This window comes from Opisthocomus hoazin, chromosome 1, assembly GCF_030867145.1.
Source record: "Opisthocomus hoazin isolate bOpiHoa1 chromosome 1, bOpiHoa1.hap1, whole genome shotgun sequence".
NCBI lineage: Eukaryota > Metazoa > Chordata > Aves > Opisthocomiformes > Opisthocomidae > Opisthocomus > Opisthocomus hoazin.
This window is the reverse complement of record NC_134414.1, coordinates 125,836,651-125,859,863: the sequence shown is the minus strand read 5'-3', so window position 1 is coordinate 125,859,863 and position 23,213 is coordinate 125,836,651. Positions and strand designations below refer to the sequence as shown.

General features: G+C 42.8%; 2 protein-coding genes across 4 annotated transcripts in view; one reads left to right on the top strand and one right to left on the bottom strand.

Annotated features, from left to right (window-relative positions):
• The window catches only part of PROS1 (protein S), a 34,044-nt gene extending 28,084 nt beyond the window's left edge, over positions 1 to 5,960 (bottom strand). The window contains exons 1-3 of the mRNA XM_075434949.1: positions 5,813 to 5,960; positions 1,179 to 1,336; positions 105 to 129 (exon numbers count right to left, since the gene is read on the bottom strand). Coding sequence (XP_075291064.1) covers positions 105 to 129; positions 1,179 to 1,336; positions 5,813 to 5,891 — 262 coding nt within the window. The 5' untranslated portion in view covers positions 5,892 to 5,960. The remainder of the gene's footprint in view (positions 1 to 104; positions 130 to 1,178; positions 1,337 to 5,812) is intronic.
• Positions 5,961 to 6,683: 723 nt separating this feature from the next.
• Positions 6,684 to 23,213, top strand: part of ARL13B (ARF like GTPase 13B) — a 49,560-nt gene continuing 33,030 nt past the window's right edge. For 2 of the 3 annotated variants that reach the window (XM_075434924.1, XM_075434917.1), the window contains exons 1-4: positions 6,684 to 6,780; positions 11,444 to 11,617; positions 13,356 to 13,426; positions 16,358 to 16,607. In XM_075434924.1, coding sequence (XP_075291039.1) covers positions 11,559 to 11,617; positions 13,356 to 13,426; positions 16,358 to 16,607 — 380 coding nt within the window. In that variant the 5' untranslated portion in view covers positions 6,684 to 6,780; positions 11,444 to 11,558. The remainder of the gene's footprint in view (positions 6,781 to 11,443; positions 11,618 to 13,355; positions 13,427 to 16,357; positions 16,608 to 23,213) is intronic. The other variant, XM_075434933.1, reaches the window with a different exon arrangement.

Genomic DNA, 23,213 nt, shown 5'->3' with positions numbered 1-23,213 from the left:
GCACAGAAATCATTCAAGTGCTATGGGCAGAGTAACTACACTAGTATTATCCAAATAAGACCAATGAATGATATACTAGAGTTGTTCAGGTTTTTTGTACTTACTTAAATATTTGGGATAAAAATACTCCTGCAGAAAGAAAAGAAAAGAAAAATGAAGAGTAAGAAAAATTTAAGGTAGATAGAATTACAGCAAAATATATCACTGAATATGTTTTAAAATATTTTGGTATTATAACTATACAAGAAGCAAGAAAGAAAAAGTCACTTTAACTCATTGACTACAGACAAAGTTTTCTATATCACTACTGCTTAGGCTAAAACAGCAGATTATTTAATAAACACAAGACTCAGTGGAGAGATTAAGATACTGCACTGAACTGGACATTTTCAAAGTGAAGGCGATGAAAATGAATTGGGTGTCAAAATGACTTTGAAAATTGTCTCTTTAAATAGGAGGATCTTGCCTAATGCTATTATTGGATGCAGAGCAGCCTCCTTTATTTCCCTTTTTCACCCTAAAATAAACAAAAAAACCCCCCGAATAGGTTGAACATCTCATACGCAATTCATTCCAAATAAAGTGAAAAGTGTTACTAAAACAGAAATTGTTAAAAACAACTGATCATTGATTACTGAAACAATTTAATCTTAACAATCAGTATATCTGAATACATGCAATGTTATCAAAGACTGAAAATAAAATTGACATAGTTTGCAAAACAAGAATTCATTTTACCCACATATTTTGTAACAAGCCTTTTATAGTACAAAGCTGAACAAAATACACTTAATGCTAAGCAATGTGCAGCGGGAATGAACTGAGGAACAGAGTTCTCCCCACTAGGAAGAAAGCTCCTTCACTAAAAGGGCTGCACTGCCACGCATCCTCTGTGTAAAACTTTAATTGAAGCCAACAGTTTCCCCACATGGAACGCCTGCAGACAACTGTGGTCTAGAACTGGTGATCCGTACTGAAAATTAAAATGTCTACTATTTTCTTTGCTTACACAGTCTTCATTATTAATTGTGCAGGCTTTCTACACAAAAGAATTTCAAGCCAATTCTTGGTCTGCATGGTGGGGTTTCTTTGGCTTTGCAGTGTGACTTCTATGTACTTCTAGCTTTCCCTCTGCAAAGAACTACTATCTACCTCACAGATATTCATCAGATACTTACAGTTTCAGGATTATTTTCAAAGATTTCCCTGGCTTCTTCCTTATTGCATAATTCTTCAATGCACTCTCTTTCTAGATTTCCCTTCTTACTTTCTTCCATAAAAGAATTTGCTCGGCGTTTCCTCACCAGGAACTGAGAGGCATACTGCTGGGATAAAACTTTGTAGAAACAAAGGAGCTCTGTTGTTATTTATTTAATTTTTAACAGATGAAAAACACTCTAAGCACTGAACAAATATGAGAATCTCACACAAAAATATGAAAGAAATGCTTAGTCATGGTGCTGCTGTTTGCTATCATTTTGGAAAATGTGGGCAAGAACATCCCAAGATTCTGTTTTCTGTATGTGAGGGAGCTGTTTCTGACCCAAAAAAATCCAGAGTCACCAAAAAAAAAGGTTGTGCAATGCTATGCCCGAAGCATGATTTAAATGTCATATTCAGGACAAGACTTATTTTAGCTATGGATATTATAAAGTAAGATATGTGACCAATAGATGGAAAAATGTTGCAAAGCCTTTCAGTGATCTAGAAGTAAATATTCTGATCTTATTTAACGGATGTGAGACCAAAAATGTGCTCTATGAAATCAGGCTACTTGTTATATGTAATTAACATAAAATTTTATTTTTCGGAACTGTAAAGAACAAGATAAAGTAAAAGGTGAGAATGATAACCTGAGAAATGTCAAGGCAGACAACCTACAAATACATTCACATTTTACCAAGATAAAATACAATCCTAGCTAAATTTTGTATTTTGAATTCATCATGGTACATGTCATTACTTAATCTTCACGTATTTTGTTATTGCTATTTTATTGACTTGTGCACAAATTGTGAACAAATAAGTTAGGAAATTATATTAAAAATTAAAGATGTCTGGTTGCTCCAGTTTTCTTTGTAGAGCACACAACACTACAGGAACAGCAACCAAATTAGACTCCCTCGTTATTTTAGTTTTTGGACATACCTTCTGATTAAGAGAAAAATGGATGAGCATAACTGGAAAAAGTCCAGCTCATAGGGTTAAAGACCAAGGCTGACATATGTTAACTAGAGAACACCACACTTCTACATCTGCCCTTTTATCAGCCTTTACGCAGCTTAACCTCTCCGACCAGCACAACAGTGTGAGGGTCATGACACCTGCAGTGCAAACCAGATATGGTGTACATACATATCCATCACTGGTCTACGAAGAAGACCAAGCAGACATAGTCAATTTGATACTGTTTATGAGCATGTAATACCTCAAACACAGAGTGCCTTTAAGAGACATGCCAGCAGCCAAGTGTCAGAGAACAGCCTCCCAATGCCTGTGCACTGACAGGAAAGAAAAAACTTAGAAGGCTTATTAGAAAGAGCAGCCAATGAGGCCCAGAACTTGAAGCGAGAATAGCTTTAAGGTGACAGATGCAACTAAAACTACACCATCCTAAACATATTACTAAAGGTCTCTATCAGATGATGGGGAACACAACTGAAGCACTCCAAAGTGCTGCAACATTGGACAATGACCTGAAGGAAGCTTTCCGTTACAGCATCCTAAAGGTATTTGATGTGGGACAAAGACTAATCTTCCTGGCAAGGCAATAGGTAAGATTTCCTGAGCAGAAGGTGGGACCCTGCTACAGCATACCTCTGAAGTTTTGAAGCACACCTTTATCTTGGAGACCAACCAGCAAGGTGTTTAGAAATGCAAGGAGAAGTTAGCTTGTGCCCTTCCTTACCACTAAGTGTATGAGCAGGCAACAGCCTGGTATCCATTTCTTCTTATTTACATGTTGATCTACATGGTGGTCTTGCTGGAGAATGGAAGGAACTCTGTGAGGTGAAGACTGATCCTCAACAAAACTGCTTGGAGAAAGCAAAGCCTTCTCTCACTTTCTGGGCCCCCACTTCCAGAAATTCTTGGCACAAAATAAATGATTCAAGCCTGCTTTCCTCCTCTACTTTTTTCCACTTTCACAAATCTTAAGGTAGATCGTAAGTACATCTCAAGGGCTGTTGACAATGTATCTGAGGAGCTGGATTTGGATTCTCTGGTTGTTATGTATCTTTCATGCAGCAGTTAGGGGGAGCAATGAATTGGAAACTGCTGCAACCGTGGATCTCCTGGAACCTTCATCTCCATCCATGAGCCCACCACTAACATAGTCTGCTGGGAGACTGGCAAAAAGCACGGCAAGAGGACAGGACAAGAAGGGTCTCGCGAGAGCTCTTCTGAGCCCTAACTGCACTGAAAAGCAGAAAAACATGGTGATAGTTTATTTATAACTAACTGTTGCTAGCCATGTCATCTTAATTAATTTGGGTAAATGGCTGTATTTGTCATTACATAAAAGCAGACCATTAAGAAGGGTGCAGAAAGTCCATCTGTTCTGAGGCAACAGGAGTGACAGCAAAACAGTAAAACTGTGCCCTGCACCTGCCGATTTTGTTTGCATTGGAGGTTACCACCAGTGCAGTCATGCTGACACAGCTTTGGGGCAGAGGCCCTGTGGTGTAGATGAAGCCTAACCCATAGCTGACTTTAAACAATCTTGTTGCGACTCCTAGCAACATCACTCTCCTTTTGACACAGCTTTTCAGTAAACAAAGTGCAAAATTCCAAGCGCGTGCAATGTTCTTGAGGACATGACACCAGATGTGACACTGCCCACCTCATGTTTTCAGTACAGTGGCGTAATGGAAACAGGCCTATTCCGCTACATCACAGCAGTTCAGCTTTCTCCTAAGCTGATTTCCCATGACTTCTGAGTTTAAATAAAACATATAACTCAATGCAAATTCTGTATTTTTATTGCAAATATTTCAATTCACATGTACAGAATTAGTAGTGTATTTAATCTCCTATTTTTCCCTTACAACGATTATGATAGGACCTTTATTAAAAAAAACAAACCCAGACAATCCTGACTGACGCTGCTGCTGCCAGTTTGGTTACAGGAAACTCCAGCCCACTTCTGACCCCGCCAAGCCAATAGCTAACCCTTAATGAACTCTGCATATTTCACTTGATTATCACTGAAGCCTTATGGAATTCAATAGCTGTACCATTTCAGTAGGTGCTGTACAGACACTGTGTAGTGATTACTTACCAAGCACCTGTTTGGAGGTAATGCTACTGAAAAAGAAAAAAAAAAATGGGGGTAGAGGATGAGATTCAGTGGTTCCTCACAGCTGTTTCGCAGTGCAGACGCAGCTACAAACCTGTCTTCAGCAGGGTAGTTAAACACAGCTTACAGCTGCTTACCCAATACCACAGTTGCGGAAAGCAGTGGTAGCCTACTAGTGCTCTCTCCCAGAAACTCAGAAGACCCAATAAACTCAACAAAAAGGAAATGTGATGCCACTGTAGAAAGTGGTGTCACTCCATTTGTACAGCTGTTGTATTGCAACCAGCTCCATAATCTGAGCAACTGGCGTCTCCCGAAATGCTCATCACTGACATCAGCTTTATGCAGCCAACAAAATAAAGCCAACCAACTGCTAATCTTTGTCTGTTCCTTCTGCATCTTATCTAAAGCTTGTCCCTCACTGGATGTTGAGCCAAATGCAGCTGCACTAAGACTTGCAGAGAGGCAACTTTACATTATGATTATCGAATGGTACAATCTGCATTATTAAGGTCTCTCTGCTTTCCGTTCCCACCCCCCCCCCATCCCAGAAATCCCTGGCATTGCTCAGAGCCAGGGATAGGATACCAGACTACACAGACCATGGAAATTTTGCATGAGTAGAGCAACTTCTGACTTCTCACTGTTCATAAAAGAGAAAACTGACAAGATACGCAGTGGGGAAGAGAAACGGAACAGAAAATGTGATGAAAACGGGAGAAAAGAACATGACAGAAGATTTCTTAGATACATTTTTAGGACCTGTTAAAAAATAAGTTATAAAATGAACTTTCACCTTCCCAGACCGTTCCTTTCACAGTCAGAATCCCTGGCATTCAAACAGAAGTCCTAATAATAAACTATTTATTTTTCTTCTGCCTGTTTAATCATTAGTAAAACGCGTCAGAAAGAGGCTTCCTGAGCTGCAATTCTGCTTGTTCCAGACGGACACTGTCTTCTTTTCGTACTGAGCGCAAAGACTTCCACGTCAAAGATGCAAGCTCTGATTTTTTTATTTTGTTATCTGTCTGCGAGAGCAAGCAGCTCCGGCTGAGGGGTCTGAACTCACCCCCAGCGTCCGGGCTGCTGACCTGGACGCCACGACGACGCCGCTCTCCCGAGACCGCGACCTGCCGAGCGCACCACGCGCCGCATGCGGGCACACCTTCCCCCGGGCTGCGGAGCTGCGCGTCGGCCACCGACAGCTGCCGGGCAGCGACCGGACCCGCCTTACAGCTCGGCTGCCCCGGGAGAGCGCCCAAACCCGGCGGGAGGAAAGGCGCGCCGGCCCGCGCAGGGAGGCCGCGACGCACCGGACCAGAGGGGAGGGCCGCCCGCCCTCGCCGCGGGGAACGACGCCGGGCCCCGCGGGGCAGCTCGGCCCCGGCGCTGAGGGACCGGCCGTCGGGCGGGCGAGGGGCGCTGACGGACACCCCCGCGCGCCCCGGCCCTGCTGGCCCCCGCGTGCGCCTGTCTGCCCCCCCCCCCCCCCCCCGCTCCGCCTCACTCACTCACAGGTCGCGGCCTCCGCCAGGGCGATGGCCACCGCCAGGCCCGCCAGCAGCGGGAGGCATCGCCTGCCCCGCGGCCTCATCGCTGCCGGGGGGCCGGGACCGGGCACGGCGCCGTGAATGCGCGGCGGCGGCTCCTCTGCGGGGCGGCGGGGCCGGGCGAGCCTCTAGGGGCGGGAGGGAGGGGCAGCGGGGCGGGAAGGGGGGGGAAGGGCTGGGCCGTCTCCGGGCAGCGCTGCGCGGCGGGAGCGTCACCAGGGCTCCGGGGGCGGCTCGCGCCGGACCGGCGGCCCCGGGGGCGGCGGCCGGGCGCGCGCGGGTCCGCGGAGCATCCTGCCCGGGAGCGGCTCCCGGCGCGCGGGAGGGCGCAAACCAGGGAGGGCCTCGCGCGAGCGGGAACGGGCCCCGCAACGCCGGCACGGCGGGACGCTCGCGCCATCCCCAGGGTCGCGCGCCCCGCTGTTTACTTTCGCGCCGCGGGGGAGCGTTCTGTCCTCGCCCCCTTAAAGCTGATTGGCTGATCCTCCGCGGGAGCCGAGGGAGCCGCCCGCTCCTATTGGTTAGCCGCGGGCCAGTCCCCTCGCGCAGCCTTCGCTCTCCGCTGCTGCCGCCAAGTTTGTCCCTTCCCGTGTCCCGTTGGCGGTAACCACGGGTTACCGGCCTGGCTACGCGTCCCCGCCGCCTCGGAGATCTCGGCTTCGACCAATGGGCGGCTCCGCGTGAGAGGGGCGCCGACCACGTGACCCCGGAGCGGCCGCGTCGGGCCCGGCGCAGCGGAGCTGAGCGGAGCGGAGCCGCCGTCTGCCCCTCGCCGCTCCCCGCCTTCGGCCGCGGCCTCCCGCTGCCCGGGGCAACGCCAGGCCCCGCCGGCCGCCGCCGTGGCGGGGACGGCCTGCGCGGCGCGGAGTCCTCTGGGGCGCGGAGCCGTTAGCGCTCGGGCCGCGCGGCCTCACCGCCCCCGCGGAGCGGCCGGTAAGTGCTGCCGCGGCCACGGGCGCGGCCTGTGCTCCCTCCCGGCAGCGCCGTGCGCGGCGGGCGGCTCGGGGGCCCTTCGCGGGGAGCCGCTCGCCGGTGTTCGCGCCCGGGGGGGGCCTGGGGTGGGCCCGCTGTCGGCGGGGTCGAGCCTCTCCGGCTGCGCTCCGGTCCCGCCGCGTCGAGCGCACCGGTGTGTGTCTGCAGAGGCAGCCCCGGGCGGCGGGCGTTCGGCAGCCTGCGTGCCAGGCTCTGAGCAGCGCGGGGTGGGTTTGCAATGAAACGTTGGGGTTAAAACCGGAAAAACAAAAGTACTCCCGCAGTAGAAGAGGCAAGCGGAGGAAACATGCCGGAGCCAAAGTCACTGGAATTTAGGGCTGCTTCTTTTCTGGGGACCCAGGACGGGTAGGAAGGTGGCTGGAAAGTGCAGAAACTCACGTGCAACTGCTGGTCTTGCAGTAACTTTTCTTTACAGAAGAGCTCATGGTCCTAGGGCTGTTTTTCACAAGTACTTGTATGCTGCCGTCTTTCAAGATGTTGCAGTTCTTGCTTGCGCTTCATGCACGTGTTAACTACACTGCAATCTCGGCAGAGGGTTTTTCTGGGTATGCCTTCTTCACTGCCCAGTCGCTTGGCTTGCTGTTCATAATATAACACAAATGAAATACAGTGTTCTTATAACCAATAATTAAACAAGTCGGGCAAGGAACATTGCGGTAGAAAGTTAAAGAATTAAACTTTATGAGGAAGGTCAGCTTTAAATGATTTGTTTAATTATGTTTTAAAAAAAGCGAGAGCTTGGTATGATTGAAAAAATTCTCTACCGTAAAAGCCTCCACCAAAGGCAGAACATTTAATGTAAACTCTGACAGTGAAACGTGTAAAAGGTGCTTGTTTTCTACTTTGATATGGAAATAGATAAACTTATCCATTGGATGACTTTGGATGTAGACTTTGCTGGTACCCAGTGCTTTGGATCGCGTACATACGGGCTGCTAAGTAGCTCTCAGTCTAAAGCGTTAAGAGTTAATGCATTTATCTGTCATGTTCATCTCTGTAGTACACCTATTCTCTCAGCTAAAAATGGCATCTTTGACATTCATAGTCCTTGACGCTTGTGCTGACCTGCTGACTAAATGGTACACTGGCTTCACTACACAGTTTTACGTATTTCTGAGCTTGTGGGCGTGTTGGTTTTGCTTCACCTCAACAAACATAGAGTGTTCAAGCTGACAGATAAAATGTCTGGAGCAACTTCTAAACATTGTTAATGCAACATATGAAATACATGTAGTATGTTCCATACATATTTCAGAGATCAAGTCTCTCCAAAATAGCATAACACAATGTGATTTGCCTCCCTACCATATTTTTCTCAGCAGTGTTGAATGCCCTTTCTTCCTATAGTGGCATCTTTTGGATTTTTTTGTCTTATTTGTCACCTCCTGGTCACCTCTCTTTGGGATTTCATATTTAAACAAGATTCCTCTGCTATGACATAGTCATCTGCTGCTCTTCAATCTTTGACAAGTTTTCTTCATCTCATGAATCCGATTTGAATGTTATGGGCCATATCTGTGCTTCAGAGTGATTTTGTGACAATTTCCAAAGCTAGACTGTATAATATGGAAGGGGGAATTGTTCTGTGGTGATGCTCAGGCACTGAAAATGTTACATTTTTGTCAGTGCATTGTTCGTTGAGCTGCTACCTTTTGCTTTTCAGCAGAACTAGCTGAAAATTTGTGTAGCTATGTTATCAAAGTTAGCTTTCTTGAGGCACTGTACTCCACTGCATGTAGGGTGTGGGTTTCTTTTTATTTTGGATTCTTCAGAGCCTGATTTTGGTACTTCTAATACTGGTAATCATCTTGCTCTCCTTTTTAGGAGCTTTATTAATGTTCATATGCTAAGCTCTCCTATGGAGAAGCTATTCTCAGGTGGTCTTGTATAACAGAATATAAATCTTTAAAGACTATCTCTTGTCTCTGCTCTGGGAGAAATCTGACCTGTTTCTGACACTGAATGATGGTAGATGCACACAAAGGTATCTGTGAATACAGAAGCTTCACAAGATCAGGATGGGTTCTCAGTTCCTACGTGTATAAATCATCATAGTTTGTTAGGGTCAGAAAATGTTTGTTAGGGATAGTTCCTCAATTTTGTTTCCACTTTTATTCATCTAGATTGAGAAGATGACAGCTTTGGAAAGTTGTTGTAATCTTTAATTATTCAGTTTTCTGCATCATTTGAAATCACCTTAGTTTGAGGTTAGTTGTCATTTAAAATATGAAAGGAAATTATTTGTTAAAAAAAGAGGAATTCTGAGAAACAAGCTTTAGGAAACTTGCTATGGTGATTCAAAGTGTCACTACCAGTTAATCTGCTGATGGAGGCAAGTTAGCAGTGGGAAATACCTGTCTGCATCTCAGCTGCTCTGATATGAATCCAGTTGTTTTTTTAGCTTAAGCTTCTGATCAGTATGTGAGCTAAGATGATATGAGCCTCTGAGCTGAGGTGATAGTGCACTTTCCTTCTGCAAGGGTTGTGATAATCTCTGGAAGAGAGACTGGTGTGTCATTAACCACCATTCCCTGTCCCATGACCTATGCACAGATATTATTTGCCTATTCCGTAGCCCCACCACCACACACACCCCCCTTCCCCGAATAAGAGCAGCTGATGACTTGGACCCCGTCTCTGCAGGTGGTCGCTCAGGGCAGGGGAAGCGGTACGTTGGACTCTTGGGTGCCAGGACCCATTTGGGTTGAGTCACGGCAACACCCGCCTGGTTCCTCATGAGGCTCATCCTCCTTTGGTTCAAGTGGGCCCTGCTGTACTGTTCCTGCTGTTACTGTTCCTGTAACATACAACTCAAATCATGGGTTATTTTCCCCCACGTTTAGATCTCCTTGAGCTACACACTGGATTTCCCCATCCTTCCACCCACCAAGTGCACTTGAGCAAACATAATCCCAGAAATGGCTTTGCCTTTTCCCAAGGGAGGAGCAACCCACACTGCTTTTCCCAGCCGCTCACGAGCGCTAGACTCTAATATACACTAAAGTGAGCAAGCTCAGTGACCAGCACCAGAGCCTGCCGATTAACAGCTGTAATGTGCTCAGATAAAGCTGTCATTCTCTGTCGCCCCACATGGGGCACCAAGAAGGACTGTGGTGGGTTGACTCTGCCCAACAGCTAAACCTACACCCAGTGACTTGCTCGTTCCCCTCTCCCATGGGATGGGGAGAAGACAGAGGGAAAATGAGAGGTTAGAGGTAGTGGCAGTTTAATGGGGAAAGCAAAAGTTGCACGCTCAAGCAGAGCAAAGAGAGGAATTAATAATCACTACTTCCCATAGGTGGGCAGATGTTCAGCTGCTTTCAGGAAAGCAGGGCCTCAGCACGCTTAACAGCTGCTTGGGAAGACAAACACAATAACTATGGACATTCCCCCTCCCTCCTCTTTTTCCCTGAGCTGTTCTGTGTTGATTACGACATTATATGGCATGGAATATGCCTCCCGTCAGTTGGGGCCAGCTGTCCTGGTTGTGTCCCTTCTCAAACTCTTGTCCACCCTGGCCTGCTGGCTAGGAGGAGAGGGGGACGGGGCAGGGTGGGTGGGAAAGAAAGCCTTGATGCTGTGCAAACAATGTCCAGCAATAGCCAAAATATTTATGTGTTATCAGCAGTGTTTTAGCCAAAAATACAAAGCACGCAACCATACAGGCTGCTGTGAAAAAAATATCAGCCAGACTTGGTGCATCATCCTACCAGGGAGGTTGTGGATTTGAACTCGTGAAGTAAAAAAACTCACAAAGGGCCTTCACCTGGACAAGTACTGTTGTTCGGAATAGGATTATTGTAGCTGAATAACTAAGGGAGTTTTAAAGCTTTTGCATCTTTGTGCACTTGACTGCATGGTTCCTGTAAGCTTTACTTTTTCATAGTTAAGTGTGCATGCAAAGAAATAAACGTGCACATGATCACGCAGCTATTCTCCATTGATTGTTCCACAGAGCAACATCAGAAAGAGGAATATTTTCTGTTTCTTTCTCCTGCTTGAAGAGTAGAAAGTGGGTTGGTGAAATGATGGAAGTACTTGATGCTTCTGTTTAATTTGGTGACAATTAGTAGATATTAAGTTGCTGGGTCCTCAAGGTACTCACTAGAGAACCCAGTTTCCTTTTCACGTAAAAGAAATTGACAGCTAAATGAATATACTTAACAGGTAGGACATTCTTTGCTTTTGATGTCTTATCCTGTTGTGTTCTTGTAAGGCTTACACATGCTTGAAATTGATCCATATTTTCTGTCAGTCAGCAGAGCTGTGGATGTGTTAGCGAGGCAAATGCTGGAATTTCATAGGTTGATGTGTCTTACTGCTCTAACTTGCAAGTGTTCTTATGTGCAGTGGTCTTGAATTATTATTTTGTATGAGTATTGTGTTGTTACTGCCCAGATATGTAAAATGGGGACAGATCAAATGTGAGAGGATGGAAAAGTGAGAGACATAATGAGACTGTCATGGGGCTGACTGAGTATGACACACGCTGAATGAACAGGCTGCTGCTAGGGAAACAGTTTGCCTTGGTTATACGTAGGAGCTAACTATGCATTTCTTCTGTTTGGTTTTTTGTTGTTTTTTTTTTTTCTTCCCTTGGTAGCACTAACAAGACAACATCTGGGCCTCTGCAGTCGCTTTCTTGGTGGTCTTGGGTTGTTCTGGCCTGTCCACATTGTTTCTGTAGCTTTTGGACTCTGGATGGCAGGTGAAGAGGGATGTTCAGTCTAATGGCCAATTGCTGCAGCTGGTTAAAACGGTGGCAAGAACCGGTCAGGTAAACATGTGAACTTCTCTTGCATTTTTGTGTTAACCTTTCCAAACTGTGTTTCGTGTCCAGTCACCTATGTTTTACTTTATTTGCTGTATGACATTGTTTTGTGTTTTCTAATTCTGAGACAAAATCCGTCATTTTTTTTCCAAGAGAGAATCAATGCATCTTCTGAATTTAAAAATGAAATGTTAATCATCTTTAATTCAGGTACTTTGTTTCTGACTTCAGGAAAGTAGAAGTTCAAAATACTGTCCTTTGCATAATGTTTTCTAAAGTTGAGAGTTATGGGGTGATACTAGAATGTTTATGTAAGATTTATTTGGTTTTTTGTCTTGCTTATTTAGTTTCTGCATTTTGAGATTCTGAAGTGTAATGTGTTAAATCACTTTGTTGTCTAGAGTAGACTGCAGCCCCAGGATGCTACTAATTTTCTTACTGTTATCTAAGTGTCTTAACACTGCATTTTGTGGGTAGACTGATGATCTATTCTTGGTTGTGGAATTCTACTGTTCTCATTTGTTTCTGTTACTTTTAGTTTGACATCGTGTATCCATTTCCCTCCAAATAGCAGAGATGCACAGAAAGTACATAGTTTGCTTCAAACTATTTACAAACTGTGGGGAAAGGAAATACAGACTACACCACACATACATACTTCACACTCATGTAGGAGGATTTGCTCTTTTCTTCAATGCTACACATTTTCAGTTTTACAGAAGGCGCTGCTGTTCAAAGAACTGTATCGGATTGAATAGCTTTCTGACACCACCAATGTATTATAGACAATTGTGAGTTTCTAAAAGGTCAGGGCTGTTCTGATTTTAGCTTACTGTTAAAGTATAATTACTGTGATCCTACTGTTCAATTCTGGGTTTGCTACTCAGAGCTTTTTGGCTCTTCTGAAAGAACTTGCATAAATTATACTTCATGTGTTATGCTATTATAGTTTTAAGACTGGAAATAACCATGGTTTTAGTATTCCTTTACTATAAAGGGGCATAAAATTTAGCAAATTCCTTTGACTCCTCTGAGTCTGACTCTGAGTCTTTGTGAATAGGAGGAACAACTGAGGTGTACACATACATATATTTTTGCTGTTGCTTTGCTTAAAATCCTATCCTGGTGTAAATACTAACCTGTCTATCAGTTTGCTAATATATTGTACATATTCAACACCAGTGGTTTGCACATTTGTTGTCTAGATTGCTCCTGCTTAAAACGCCAGTGCTGCTTATTTACAGTATCTGATGTTGTGTACAAAAGTGTTGTATACTGTGTAGTGGTGTTCAGATGCATTGATTGAGACAGAAATAAATTTCTAGTATAGGCCCAATTCTGAGGCAGAGAGACTGTAAAAATACAGGTGAATGGAAATGAAATTACAGAAATTGTTAGAGACCATGACCACATGAAAAAAAGGAAAAGATTTGCAGTACCGTGAAATTAAATTTCAGCAGGCACATACAAGTTGAAAGCAAAATCATTGTCTCATGTGAAACTTACAGCACAGACTGTAGACTTCCCATTTCATACTTTGTTCTGTCTGATCAGATGGTGTAATTGAACACCAGATACACAATTGTAACAATGCCTGCTACTTGGTATTTTGATACCTGTTCTTTCTACTACCAATTTGTGGTAGATTTGCTGTGCATGTATTAAAAATCTTAATAATGTAAGTCATGTCTAGCTAGAAAAAAAAGAGATTTGAAATATCTTTTTTCTTTTTCTCCTTATGGAGGAAGGTGACACTGATAATGGTGGGTCTTGATAATGCTGGTAAAACGGCTACAGTCCGAGGAATTCAAGGAGGTAAGCAATTAATTTGTTTAATAGAGCATTGAAAGAGTATAATTACTAATTTTCCAGAATTTTAATCTAAAATATTGTTTCATCTCTTAATTTATCTCTCCCTTCCATATTGCTGACAAAAAAAATTTGATGATAGTACCACCAAAAGCGGTACAAATGTGGTTGCCAAAGTGAGCATGTCCCAGGCCCCACTGTATGAAGACCTGCAGCTGAGAGAAAAATTTTAAACAAAGATCCTGATTTTTATTATCCAGCAAGTCATGCTAGCGTGACTTAAAAAGTAGGTGCTTCCAGTCATGTGCTTTATGCTCAGAAGTAGCAGGGCAAGCTCTGCATTTGCTCACTGGCCACTGCATTAACATCATGTTGAGCTAAGGTAGACCAAATCAGTGGTAGTGCAATGAAGTTGCTACTATTCTGCTACAGCTTTTTCAAAGGTAATAGTGTGATGTAGAGACAAGGTAGGTAGTATGGAGAGAGCTGCCTCTTAGAACATTGCACCGTGCAGCATTAGAGCCCTTAGAGACAGAAAAAATCAGTCCATAGAGATGTTTAATTATCTTGGAAATACTAAGACCAAGTGTTCAGAGTACCTTGGTGCTTATGTGCCTTTGAATTGACCACTGTATTGTTAACTGTGCAAGATGCTAAATTACAACAAAATCCGTTCTGGGTCCTTGTTTAAATTTCGTGAGCATCATAGCGTAATTTTGGACTAGAGAAAGGTTTTTTCAGTAGTTCAGTAAATAGCTGAAGGAATGTTGTAACTACAAGCAAGCCGTCTGTCTCCATCAGTTACTTTAAATGAAAGAAAATGAAGGCTGTGGACCACATTCTCTTTGAATTAATGCAGTGATACAAAATATCCTGGTTAATGATGTGTTACACATCTTAGTATATAGCAAGAAAATCAGTAGACTTGATTTCTTTTTTTGTCTTTCTAAATAACTTTCATCTTGTGTAAGAACAAGAGTGTACTTAGTGTTTTGGAAAACTTGGAGACTCCACCCTGGCTTTCTGTTTACACATGTGTAAGTTCACGGACTTGCTAAAGTGTGAATGAAGTTCTCAGTATTGTCTCATTTATATTCCCAAATCTTGCCCTGAAAACACGAGTGTTTAGCCTTTCATTCTGTTTCAAAATCAACTTTAATGCCTTTATCAGCTAAATGTGACAGTTAGTTCTAAAAGTCCTTTTTTTTCTGGGAAAAAATGGGATAAAGATGGGTGTTTCTAAAGGGAAACTCCAGGAAAAGATAATTCTGACTTCTGTGACTGTTTCCCAGGGCTTGAATAGTGCTTGCCTTAGAAAGCAATTTTTTTCTTCCTTAACAGGGCTTTCAGAGATTAGAACATTTGGTTAGTCTTCAGGGTTCATAAAACCAGTGGCTTTCGCTGTGCACCAGTCTTACAGCCTATAAGGAGTAGCCTGCAGTTATGACTGCTGGATTTTAGAAGAAGCCAAATATATTTCAGTTCCTAGGACTCCTGGTCAAATGAGCATGGTCACCAAAGTCGTATTTGCCAAAATGAATCTGCAGCTTATATAGCAGACTGTTTTTACGTTGAAGACCGTTTATTACTGGAGACGTTGCTGTACAGTAGGAGCAGATGCTTCAGCAGTATACCCTTACATTCAACACCATCAAAAACTTTCACCCTTGACCAATCCTCATGTTCACGTTGTTCTCTCTTGTAAGAGCACATACTTATGGCTCACAGTGCAAAATGTTCTTCAAAATAAAATCTGCTGAGTTCTGAAGCTATAGTTTTTACAAATGGAGGTCCCAGACTCTTCTCTTGCTGGAGACTTGGCTTACACTGCCCTGGCCAAGGGGTCTGTTCTGAATCCCCATCTCGGCTGTGTGTGAAGGATTCTCTTAAAAAAGCAACGTGGTAGCAGAAGGCTGATGGTGATTTAGCTTCTGCACTGCTCTTCAGAGTTCAGTGCTTTTGACTATGCCTTTATTTCTTCCTCTCAACAAATTGAATTTTACATTTGTTTCTCCTGCCATGTGCTACTAAGCTACATAAAACAGTTGCAGAGATCCTGTGCAGCCTGCTGTAGGTGACCCTGCTTTGGCAGGGGGGCTGGACTAGATGACCCACAGAGGTCCGTTCGAACCCCTAACATTCTGTGATTCTGTAATTAACACACCTCTGCAGAGACAGCTTAGTGGTTTGAGGCAAGTGCAGGCTTTCTTTGCTCTCCAGAAAGGGAGACAGCAAGCGAAAGTGTTAGCTATAAAGCTATAGATTCCTAGCATATTGCATGGCAAACTGAAAAAGAGAAAATAAAAATACACAGAGGACAAAACCTGATCTTAAATAAAGGCAATCAAGTAGTTTACATCTCAGAAGAATATGGTTTCAGTCCCTTCGTCTCAGCCCTTGGTTGAACTTTTGAAGCTGTTTTGGCAACCAGAAAGGGTAAAGAATAAATTTGGCAGAGCACAAGGTTTCCCAGGTCATAACGCATTAACTGTTTTGTTTGTTTTCCTTCTCAAACTTGGATTAATACCATGGAAACGCTATATAACTGTTCAGAAGGGAGCACTGGTGGTGAGGGGGAAAGTAAAAACTGCAGTACACTGAACACCGCTTCAGTTTAAATGTGGTGTTAAATATTGGAAATTTCATTTTGGGTTCTTTTTTTTTTTTTTCTCTCCTCTCTTTTTTCCCCTGGTGCTCTTGTCTAAATTAATGTAAAGTAACTGGTGGAGAGATTAGTGCGTTAATTTGAAATTACCTGAGGGGAGGGAAAATCTTAAAGTAAAAAATAGATGGTTAGCAAAATAGTGTCACTGAACAGGGAGGGTTTGCTCCATGTTTTTAAAATATGAATTTTACTACACAAATCACAATGTAAAATGCCCCTTAAATAACTAAGGGCACTTTTTACTGAAGACTTTCTTCTTTGAACTCTGACAGAATCTCCTGAAGATGTGGCCCCAACAGTTGGGTTTTCCAAGATTGACCTTAAACAGGGACGCTTTGAAGTCACTATCTTTGATTTAGGAGGTGGAAAAAGAATTCGAAATATCTGGAGAAATTACTATGCTGAGTCCTATGGTGTAATATTTGTTGTGGATTCCAGTGACGTTGCAAGAATGGAAGAAACAAAGCAAGCCATGATAGAAGTTTTAAACAGCCCTAAGATATCAGGAAAACCTGTCTTGGTGTAAGTAATGTTAATGAATGTTCTCCTAATAATCTCAAATTTTGTAAGTTTTGGCCTTCAAGACACCTTCTAAAGGTATATTTATGTATAGCATAAACTTAAGTATAAAGTACACTAACACTGCTGTAACTTTAGCACTAAGCAATATTACAATTAGTTTTACAGTATTTCTGAAGTATTTATTGATGCCAATCTTGGTATCATACTAATGAACAATGTCTTTTCTTTCTTTTATCCCTCCTTCTCTCCCTATTGAGTTGTGCTTGGTGATGTACTGAATCCGTTCACTGCATCTGACATTAGATCTTATTTGGTCCTTCTCAGGGATGTTTAGTTCTCTTTCATTAACAGTGGAAAAATAATAAGGTTTGGTGGTTTTTTTTACTCTTTAAAATTCTAATATTACTCAAAATGGTATAGGTTAAAGGCTTTGTAAGTTTGGCATGGCAACATGGTGTAAAAATATTGTTTCTATTTAGGCCTACATCAACTACTGAAATTGTAAATGGTTGATTATACTTTGCAATACCACTAATCTCTCAGCAATAAATGTCTTGTTCACTTAACACATGGTGGTGCTGCTGATACATGATCAGCAAAATCTCGTTAAAGAAGGCTTACTTCAATATATTTGACATGTGCTTTTGTTTCAGTGCATGTGTTTTAATTAAAAAAAAAAAGTTAAAGTTTCAAAAGGTCTAGAGACATTCTTTCACAGAACAGATAGATTCATGAACTTCCCTGCTGAAGAACTAGGTTTTGTAAAATATTAGAAAGAACATATTTTATTAAATTCAGCCACCCAAAAGGTCTTCAGGTCAAATACCCTTTTGAAGTTACAGAGTAAACTATGTAAGTTTAAAATGGTGTATCAGGACAATATATTTATGTCTGGTGGGGATAAGACCACCATAATGCAGTAATTGCATAACATTTCTATGATATCATATAAAGAATCTGTAAAGCTAAGAGGAGAGGCCTCTTACTTTCAAGAAGTGGTGGTGCTCCAGTGGTTTGAGGGTGAAACCGGCTAATCCATTTTGATTAAGGGGAGTGTAGTTCAGCAAGCTAATAGTGTAGATGTTGAAAAATAGATTAGATTTTAACTTCCGTTGCTACCTGAATGTTACTAGTACAGGGAAGGCAATAAAATGAGCTTAATGCAGCTAGTTTAACTCAAACCTGTTCTGAAAATACAACTGTGACAGTTGACAACTGTGCAGTGTTTCTAAATAAATACAGCTTTAGGATTTTTCCATAGAAATCTCTATGCCCTAGTCTTGTAATGGAGTTTATTTGGGTGGCTGGCTGTAACTGCAGAGAGCCCATTCACTTCCCTGGGACTTCATCCTGCTTTTCGATCCATGTCAGTAGCTAATGAGAAGGCAGAGTGTGTTAACTGAGTGTAATGGTGACTGAACTAAGTCTGTGGATGTTACTGCCTTCTAATTGATTGACCCTCAAGCCTTGAAACAGAATTTGCTCTTGTAGTATCCCAGTTCTGTGGAGTGATCCAGTAGTTCTTTTTGTGCTCCCTATGTGAGCCTGCATCTCGAGTTACGAATTCTTTCCTGTATTGTCTTTGTTTTCTGTTTGGTGTCCGTGTTCATGGTGTAGCTATACTACTCTTGGCATGTTCAAATCATGTAAACCCTAGAACCTGTTCCAGTATTTGAAGCACTTCTTATATTGTGAAGACTGCAAGTTGTGAAGCAGCAAGGCTTGATCAGTGAGTGCTAGTGTTTGTGGTGTGGAAATAGAGTGCTTAGCAAATGAAATTAAACTAGTCCCATGCCCCTTCCCTTCCCTGAAGATGCCTTTGGTTGGAAATGCTAATCCCAGTCACTCATACTTGCCAAATAAGAGTTCCGTGGCATAAACTTTTCCACTGAGTCGCTAAAACTGAAAAATGAAAATATATGAAGAGCAGAATGAAGGAAATAGCAGATTTCCACATTTGTGGTGAAAGTTAGCCTTTTTTAATATTTCTTTCTTCTAAAGATGTTCAGCTTTTGGGTTTTTTTGTGTTTTGTTTTTTAATAATGAGATACTTGATATCAGTGTAGCAGTAAGTTCTCCAATATCTTGCTAAATTTCCAGTCAATGCATTTTAGTCTGTGTATGTATGTGTGAAGGCCAGTATTGACAGAAAACAGAACAGTGACCTGTGAGTATTGAATCCAGGACAGCTGAAGTTTAAGTAATTCCCTTCTCTTCCATGCTCTTGCAGTGCAGAGCACAAACTATTTCTCTTTTCGTAGAATGCTGTTATAATATCATGCCAGAGAGAGTCTCATGCTCTGTGATTTCCGTTCTCCACGAGTGTGTCTCTGGTCTGGACTACTGCTTTCATAGAATCATGGAATGGTTTGGGTTGGAAGGGACCTTAAAGATCACCTAGTTCCAACCCCCCTGCCATGGGCAGGGACACCCTCCACTAGACCAGGTGCTCAAAGCCCCATCCAACCTGGCCTTGAACACTGCCAGGGAGGGGGCAGCCACAGCTTCTCTGGGCAGCCTGTTCCAGTGCCTCAGCACCCTCACAGGGAAGAATTTTTTCTTTGTATCTGGTCAAAATGTTTCAGCGTAAAGCCATTCCCCCTTGTCCTATCTCTCCATGCCCTTGTAAAGAGTCCCTCTCCAGCTCTCCTGCAGGCCTGCTTTCAGGTACTGGAAGGCTGCTGTAAGGTCTCCCCGCAGCCTTCTCTTCTCCACGCTGAACAGCCCAACTCTCTCAGCCTTTCCTCATAGGAGAGGTGCTCCAGCCCTCGGATCTTTCTTGTGGCCTCCTCTGGACCCACTCCAAGAGGTCCATGTCTATGCTGTGCTGGGAGCTCCAGAGCTGGATGGAGGACTCCAGGCAGGGTCTCACCAGAGCGGAGTAGAGGGGCAGAATCACCTCCCATGACCTGCTGGCCACGTTTCATTTGATGCAGCCCAGGATATGTTTGGCTTTCTGGTCTGCAAGCGCACACTGCCGGGTCATGTTGACCTTTTCATCCACCAGTGCCCTTCTCCTCATGGCTGCTCTCAGTCCATTGTCCACGCAGCCTGTATTTGTGCTTGGGATTGCCCCTCTTTGAGTGCAACCATCCAGCCAATTCCTTATCCATGGAGTGAACCATCCATCAAATCAATGTCTCTCCAGCGTAGAGACAAGGATGTCATGTGGGACAGTGTCAGATGCTTTGCTCAAGTCTAGGTAGATGATGTCAGTTGCTCTTCCCTTATCCACCAATGCTGTAACTGTTGTAGAAGGACGACAAATTTGTCAGGCACAATCCTCCCTTAGTGAAGCCATGCTGGCGGTCACCAATCATCTCCTTATTTTCCATGTGCTTTAGTGTAGTTTCCAGTAGGATCTGCTCCATAGTCTTGCTGGGCACAAAGGTGAGACTGACTGGCCTGTCTTTCCCTTTTTACCCTTTCTAAAAATGGGCGTTATGTTTCCACTTTTCCGATCAGTGTGAACTTCTCCAGACTGCCATGACTTCTCAAATATGATAGGTAGTGGCTTAGCAACTTCATCCGCCAGTTCCCTCAGGACCTGTGGACGCACCTCATCAGGTCCCATGGACTTGTGCACCTTCAGGTTCCTTAGATGGTCTCAAACCTGCTTCTGCAGTGGGCGGTTCTTCATCCTCCCAATCCCTGCCTTTGCCGTCTGTGACTTGGGCAGTGTGGCTGGAGCACTTGATGGTGAAGACTGAGGCAAAAAAGTGGTGGAGTGCCTCAGCCTTCTTCATATCCCGGGTAAGCAGGTCTCCTGTTTTCTTCCGGAGCGGGCCCACATTTTCCCTAGCCTTCCTTTTATCACTCATGTAAGCAGGTGATAAAAGCAAGTTCCTCCAGCACTTGAAATAATCAAGGAGCAGAAAAATGGTTGTACTTTGTTTATTCTCTGCTGTCTGTAGATGTACACATTTGTCTACTATGTTATTTTAATGCTTAAATGCAAAGTGCTTATTCATTAATGTTTTATTAGTTACAAATTATCATCTTAAAAACTAATAAAAGAACTTAAACTCCAAAGTAATGAAAAGGAGTGAGCTATAACTTCAAAGAGTGTGTGTTCACTGAAGAATGATGAAGGAGGTATTGGTGACTTGATCAGAATGAAACAATTAAAATGTTTAATTCAATATTCATGTTTAAGTATAGATTGAATCAATGTACCAAAATTTCAACAGTCAGCACAGGATTTTAGCCTAATGTTGTTTACCCTAATTTGTGCTATATGCAGTATCTTGTACAGTGAAGTGTATGTAAATTTGCTGTAAGACTGGATGTAAGTCCATTCTGGATTTTGAAGGTGGCAGCAGAAGTTGCTGTATATGCAGTATCAGGTGTATCGCTGTGTGTACCTAGCATCTGTTTGTCTTTGAAATAACCTGCTGGTCACAGTTTTTTAAAAATTTTTTTCACTTTTTTTGTATGTGTACTTCTGGTACATAATAATCAAATAGAGTTACCTTTTTCTTTTGCATTTATGGGCTTTTGTGTATCTGGACAAAACTTATTTTGCCAGTTGGATGGAGGAAGAATAAAATCTTCATGACCAGTAGCTAAGATAGACCTTTGAAATAAACCATTGCTCATCAGACAATTAAATTCGTGTATTTGTAAAGGAACATTCCAGTTATCACATTATCAATATCGTTTTGTGGCTGTGCTCTGTAATATTTTCCTTATTAGTTAATAAAACTTGGAAAGGAGTGATAGTGGAGTGGTAGCAGTGGCAAAGAGCCAGGAAGTTACTTCTGGACAATTCTGATCTGTCAGAGTTCTCTTCCTAATCTGTCTGTATACCATGGACTGCCTCAGCATATATAAAAGAAAAAACTTGAAACAGAGATTGCATTCCCTGTTAGGTAAATTAGTGGTTACTAGAACTTTCATCCTGTTTTACTTGTAGCGTTCCTGGTGTTCAGAACATTGGATTAATGAGAGTGCTGTTGTTGAATGCTTTTAGAAAATGAGTTGTTCAATAGTAGTTCCAAGAGGAAATAAAATACAACTTGTTCAACTGTACTGGTGAATAAACACAGTCCCTAATATACTCACCTTTTTCTTGCATACTCTGACCTCTCTCACTAGTTCCTGAAGCCTGATCCTCTTTTTCCTTCCCTTCCTTTCCTCTGGCTGGGTAAGCACATGCCGTGTCTGGTTGGGGTGCAACAAGCAAAGCACTCAGCTCTTTGTTGCCTTTGAGAGTAGGTGAAGTGAATGAATTAAAACTAGTTTTCGTTTCTCTCTTCTACCTGTGTGAATTTGATATAGATCAGTTGTACGGTTACTGCAGGCATTAACTGTCCTTGCAAAAATGGTCTAAAAAAAAGCAGTGGGGGGAAAAAACCTTTTCTACTTAGGTAAGCAAATTTTGATGTGATGTGATGGGTAAAATATATGCTAAATCATAAAGTTCCTTTAGATATATCTCTTTTTTATCTTTAAAGATTTTAAAAAAAAATGTATTTTAATTTAGGTAACTGTATGTTTCTTCCTGTAAAAAGATAACATTGTTTATAACTGTGGGATCTGGTTCATTACAGTAAAAACATCTCTGATAGTAACATTTAAATAAAAGTATTCTCCGGTTGTTTGCTGTTACATGTTGGCAGGTTTGTCCACTGTTCTGTGTTCTGTGTTCAGTGTTCTGTAGATTCATTCAGTTTCCAGATTTTCTCATTTGCTGATGTGGGGTTGGAGTTGTAAAAACAAACAAACAAAAACTAACCCAAACCAAAAAAAACCCAACCCCGAAACACACACATACAAAAAAATCCATGGAAAAAACGAAATAGGAACAAACTTCCACAGTGATACACTTAATGGTCACCAGGAAAGGCTTGGGAGTCTTTGACACACAGTCCTTAATGAAACTAGACAAAGTAAACCTTTTTTCCCATTTTGAACAGCACACTAATTATGTGATTTGTCTACACAGAGATTTAGTCATTCGCTCCCTCCCCTCTACTCCCTTTTTTTTTTTGTTGTTCTTTGGGTGCTGTCACCACAATGAGCCATACTGCGTATGTGGTAGCTGATACACTGATTTCTTCTCGGAGATAAACAGTTGCGTGTCCTCCCTCTTCCTGCGAGGATATGTCTGTACGGCACTGTAGTTTGGTCAGATGATAAGGGTGTAGACCATACCCACTTCAGCTCCTGCTAATCAGGACAGGTCTCCAACACTGCATCAGCAGGTCTTGCACACTACATGCCCTCATGCTGTGTCCCAAAACTTTAAGCGTATGATACCAGCATGAACAATTCTTTTATGAGATGCATTCCACTGGTCATTATTTTGGACATGTTGAATTAAAAATAAAATAACTTTATATATGTAAGTCCTAAGGCCAGAGGGATGTCGCATGCAGCCCACAAGAGATTGGGGTCGAGTGCTGTAGTGTGGATGTGACCAGTCCTCTCCAGAAAGGGATTTCCAGAAGCTCTTTACTCCAAACAGTGTATCTGGCTGCCAGCCCACACCACTTTATGCAGGGGCCAGAGCTTGTTCTTTTGCATTGTCCACAAAGGCAGTGTAGTTATAATTTATCACCCAGGTAAGCAACTAAGTTAATGCATGTATTTGGAAGGGGGCGG